Below are 4,640 nucleotides of genomic sequence, written 5' to 3'. Positions count from 1 at the left end.
TCTCTACAGTATGTATTCTGTGATGTTTGGAAAGGTCTGAGGAATGGGTAAAGGCCTTGCCACATTCTTGACATTGGTAAGGTTTCTCTCCAGTATGGATTCGGTGATGTTTGGAAAGGTCTGAGGAATGGGTAAAGGCCTTGCCACATTCTTGACATTGGTAAGGTTTCTCTCCAGTATGGATTCGGAGATGTTGATTAAGGACCCGGGATGACTTAAAGGCCTTGGCACATTCGTTACATTGGTAAGGTTTCTCTCCAGTATGTGTTCGGTGATGTTGATTAAGTTCTGAGGGCCAATGAAAGGCCTTGCCACATTCTTGACATTGATAAGGTTTCTCTCCAGTATGGATTCGGTGATGTTTGATAAGGTCTGAGGAATGGGTAAAGGCCTTGCCACATTCTTGACATTGGTAAGGTTTCTCTCCAGTATGGATTCTGTGATGTTGATTAAGGTTTGAGAGTTGGGTAAAGGCCTTGCCACATTCTTGACATTCATAAGCTTTCTCTACAGTATGTATTCTGTGATGTTTGGAAAGGTCTGAGGAATGGGTAAAGGCCTTGCCACATTCTTGACATTGGTAAGGTTTCTCTCCTGTATGGATTTTGTAATGTTTAGTAAGGTATGAGGGGTGGGTAAAGGCCTTGCCACATTCTTGACATTGGTAAGGTTTCTCTCCAGTATGGATTCTGTGATGTTTAATAAGGCATGAGTGCTGGGAAAAGGTCTTGCCACATTGTTTACATTGGTAAGGTTTTTCTCCAGTATGGATTTTGTGATGTTTAGTAAGGTTTGAGGGGTGGGTAAAGGCCTTGCCACATTCTTGACATTGGTAAGGTTTCTCTCCAGTATGGATTCGGTGATGGTGATTAAGGACTGAAGGCCGGTGAAAGGCTTTGCCACATTCTTGACATTGGTAAGGTTTCTCTCCAGTATAGATTTGTCGATGTTCAGTAAGAGGTGAGTATTGGGTAAAGGTCATCCCACATTTTTTATGCGTGTATGGTTTCTCTCCCATACCAATTGGTCTATGTCCATTTACTAATGAGCCATAATTATAAGTTTTACCACATTCTTCACATTTGTAAGGGTTGTCTCCAGTGTGCACTCGTTGATGTTGAATTGGTGCTGAGTGGCCGTTGAAGGCTTTCCCACACGCCTTACAAATGTAACCCTTCTGTCCAGTATGGATTGTCTTGTTTATATGTAGTCTTGATGAATGACTAAGCATGTTCCCAGGTACATTGCACGTGTATGGGTTATTTCCCACATGAATCCTCTTTTGATCACCAACGTGAAGTGACTGGCTTAGTATTTTCCCACATTCATTATATTTAGAAGGCTTCTCTCCCAAATGTATGCTCTTATGTGTAATAAGGTTGGTGCTTTGATGAGAGACCTCCCCATTTTTATTACATTCATAATCGTTCTCTGGAAAAGGAGTCCCCAGATGTCTTTGATGTCCTTCACTCTCCCGATCCTTGTTCCAGTCCGTCACGAAGTGTCCATTCTCAAGGGAACTATGTTTATATCTTTCCTCTGACACATTTTGAAAAGAAGTTTCTATGAATATTTTTGAAGGAAGTCTCACGTTAGCATTTGAAGATACTACTGAAATGTAAGGAATAAAAGTAAAATCATTCCAATTTCTACATTCAGATGAATCCAATTAAAATTTCTTACACACAAAACAGAAACAAAAAACTACTTCAGGAAAAAGAAATCATTTATTCTTCATCTTTTTTGTTTAATTTTTACCTTCTTTAATATCTATTTAATTTTTGAGGGAGGGAGAGAGACCATGAGAGAAGGAGAGGCAGAGAGACAGGGAGACACGGAGTCCGAGGCAGGTTCCAAGCTCTGAGCTGTCAACACCGAGCCTGATGGGGGCCTCGAGCCCACAAACTGTGAGATCATGACCTGATCTGGAGTCTGAAACTTAACTGATTGAGCCACACAGGCACCCTAAATCATTTGTTTTTCCATATTACTCGGATTATGTCTGAATTTAATCCCTAGTAAATTTTTTATAATGTTATTATTGATATAGTTTACAATTTGATGGTGTTTGTTTGTTTAGAAATGAAAGGTTTGAGGGTTCCTGAATGGCTCCAAGGGTTGAACATCGAACTCTTAGTTTCAGCTTAGTTCATCGTCTCATGTTTTTTTCTGTTTCAGCTCCACATCCTGCTCTCCACTGACACTGCTGAGACTACTTGGAATTCTTTTATGTCTTTTTGCCTCTCCTCCATCTCTCTGTCTCCTTCTCGAAACATCCATGCGGGAAAAAAAACACTAAAAGAAATGAAAATTTTTTGCTTTCTTGATTCTAAAAAATGGGTTATTCTTTTAATTCTGGATAATAATGTCTTTTAAGTGCTTAGTTCATAAGGGTTTTCAGTAGAGCTTTCCAGGGTTGATCTTAAGAAATATATGGTACAATTGTCATGTCCATAAATACATGCCAGTAATTCAAAAAGTGCCTTTTTTCAAGGGTGCCCAGTCAGAGCCGAGGATTACAGCTACAGGGTATCATAGGTGGCTCATTAAGTTTAGCGTTCGGCTTCACCTCAGGCCACAATTTCGTAGTCTGTGAGTTGGGGCCTTGGATTGGACTCTGTTCTCACAGCTCAGAGCCCAGAGTCTGCTAAAGATTCTGTGTCTACCTCACTTTCTGTCCGCCTTTGCTTTCTCTCTCTCAAAAAGAAACATTGCAAAAATTTTAAAAATTTTTATAAAATAAAATGTAAAATCATATGTAACTACTCAGAAAGTGAAAACCTGTATGACAAAAATCATAGGAGCTTCATATTACACAAAACAAAAATTATAGAATGATTAAAATATTAATAAACAATGTAACCATTGAGACTCTATTATAGGCTGCAAGTTTTGAATTCTAAATGCTATACTCCCCTGTGACATTAACTTATGTAGAAATTCTAGTTCAACAATAGACACTTTAAATTATTTCAGCATTCAGGAATGGAGCATATAGAGTGGAAATTTCTTATTTTAGTCAATAACATCAGAAATTAAACTTATCTTACCTTTTTCAAGTTTATTTTTTATTTTGAGAAAGATATAATACAAGAGGGGAGGAGCAGAGAGGGACAGAGAGAGACAGAATTCCGAGCTTACTCTGTGCAGTCACCACAGAGGCCTGTGCGGGACAGAGACTCACTGACTGTGAGATCATGACGTCAAATGAAGTCAGATGCTTTACCAACAGATCCACTCATGTGCCCTAAAACCTGAACATCTGAACTGAAATAAAGGGTTATGTTTTCCTGTTTTAGGGAGGTGCTTTATTATCTGATGAGATTAGTGATTCTCATTTTGTATGATTAAGATAAAATACTGGAAAGTATAAACTAAATAATACATGGTATTTGTCCCCAGTGTGGCTGGGATTTCTGCACCAAACGACAATATGCCTAACACTACCCTGACACACTTGTCACTCAAGGTAAACACTCAAAAATGAATTAATATAGACTTCCTCAGAAATACAGAGATTTCCCAAAACCCTCAAAGAAATGGAAAACCATTCAGATGATGAAGGCCCGCACTGTGGATGTGAAGGACTTTTAAGTGGAACTGAAGGAGAATCCTTAGAGATTGTGAGAGTGTGATGTGTTGGAAAGCAGATGTCCCTCTATGAGAGAAAGAGAGATGAAACTAGGTTTCTCAAACTAATTTCCATTCAACAAGGGCTGCTCAAACCACATTTTAAGGTCTGTCTACATCCTTCACATTGGGACGTCACCTCTGTCATCTGCTGCATCATTCATTCCCACCTACCTGGGTATGAGGCTACGGTTTCCTTTCTCTTCACATCCCATAGCTCCCGCTTTCGTTCCAAAAAGGTGACCAGGTCCGGCTTTAACACAACAAGATCTATTTGTTAAAAAAAAAAAAAAAAAAGATTATTGCCAGAGATTCTACCTTTCAACCTAGTATTGGACTCAGTATAGAAAAGCAGACATTCTAGAATTCTGGAAAATCATTCCCAAATGCTGTTACCCAACAGCCCCTTTAGAACACTCAAGACGGATTTCCAAAGTTCACATGCTGACCTTCACTTAAGAATATTACAACTACCACTATGAGTAGAAATTCATATTGAAGATGGAAATACTATTTTATGCCACTCGATGTTTAGAATTGCCATTAATCTAAGAGATGATGATGTTTCTCTAAGGAAGGGAAAACTCGCCTGAAAGGAAGCATCATGAAGATTTTCTCTATGTCTACAAACCCCTACTTCTTCCCCTTACTGGAGGGATTTCAATCCCAGTCATGCAAAGAGACAGTCTTCAAAGGAAGGAACGAAACCCCTGAGTGTGGTCTGGGAAATCGAGAGGGAGTGATCCTCACCCAGGAAGAGCAGGTGTCCGTAGTTCTCTAACATCACATCCCTGTACAGTTCCCGCTGGCTGTGGCTCAGGCATCCCCACTCCTCCTGGGAGAATTCTATGGCCACATCCCTGAAGGTCAGCAGTCCCTGCAACAAATACCCCAGTTACCAAGTGGACACAGGTGGAGGTCCTAATGGGACCTACAATGCAAGAGGGAGATAATGTCACCAGCTGGACCCCACGACCTGATCTTCACTGCTTACCTGCCTGTGCTCACGG

The 4,640-nt window shown here is 40.1% G+C and overlaps 2 protein-coding genes across 2 annotated transcripts in view; both read right to left on the bottom strand.

Annotated features, from left to right (window-relative positions):
- The window catches only part of LOC115281185 (zinc finger protein 850-like), a 53,323-nt gene that overhangs the window by 187 nt on the left and 48,496 nt on the right, over window positions 1-4,640 (bottom strand). The window contains exon 3 of the mRNA XM_029926514.1: window positions 7-1,157. Coding sequence (XP_029782374.1) covers window positions 7-1,157 — 1,151 coding nt within the window. The remainder of the gene's footprint in view (window positions 1-6; window positions 1,158-4,640) is intronic.
- LOC115281209 (putative protein ZNF720) overlaps window positions 3,770-4,640 on the bottom strand; it is an 8,792-nt gene continuing 7,921 nt past the window's right edge. The window contains exons 2-3 of the mRNA XM_029926544.1: window positions 4,381-4,507; window positions 3,770-3,900 (exon numbers count right to left, since the gene is read on the bottom strand). Coding sequence (XP_029782404.1) covers window positions 3,791-3,900; window positions 4,381-4,507 — 237 coding nt within the window. The 3' untranslated portion in view covers window positions 3,770-3,790. The remainder of the gene's footprint in view (window positions 3,901-4,380; window positions 4,508-4,640) is intronic.

The sequence above is a fragment of the Suricata suricatta genome, chromosome 16 (genome assembly GCF_006229205.1).
Source record: "Suricata suricatta isolate VVHF042 chromosome 16, meerkat_22Aug2017_6uvM2_HiC, whole genome shotgun sequence".
Lineage (NCBI taxonomy): Eukaryota > Metazoa > Chordata > Mammalia > Carnivora > Herpestidae > Suricata > Suricata suricatta.
Note: the sequence above shows the minus strand (reverse complement) of the source record. Positions and strands in the feature narration are given on the sequence as shown.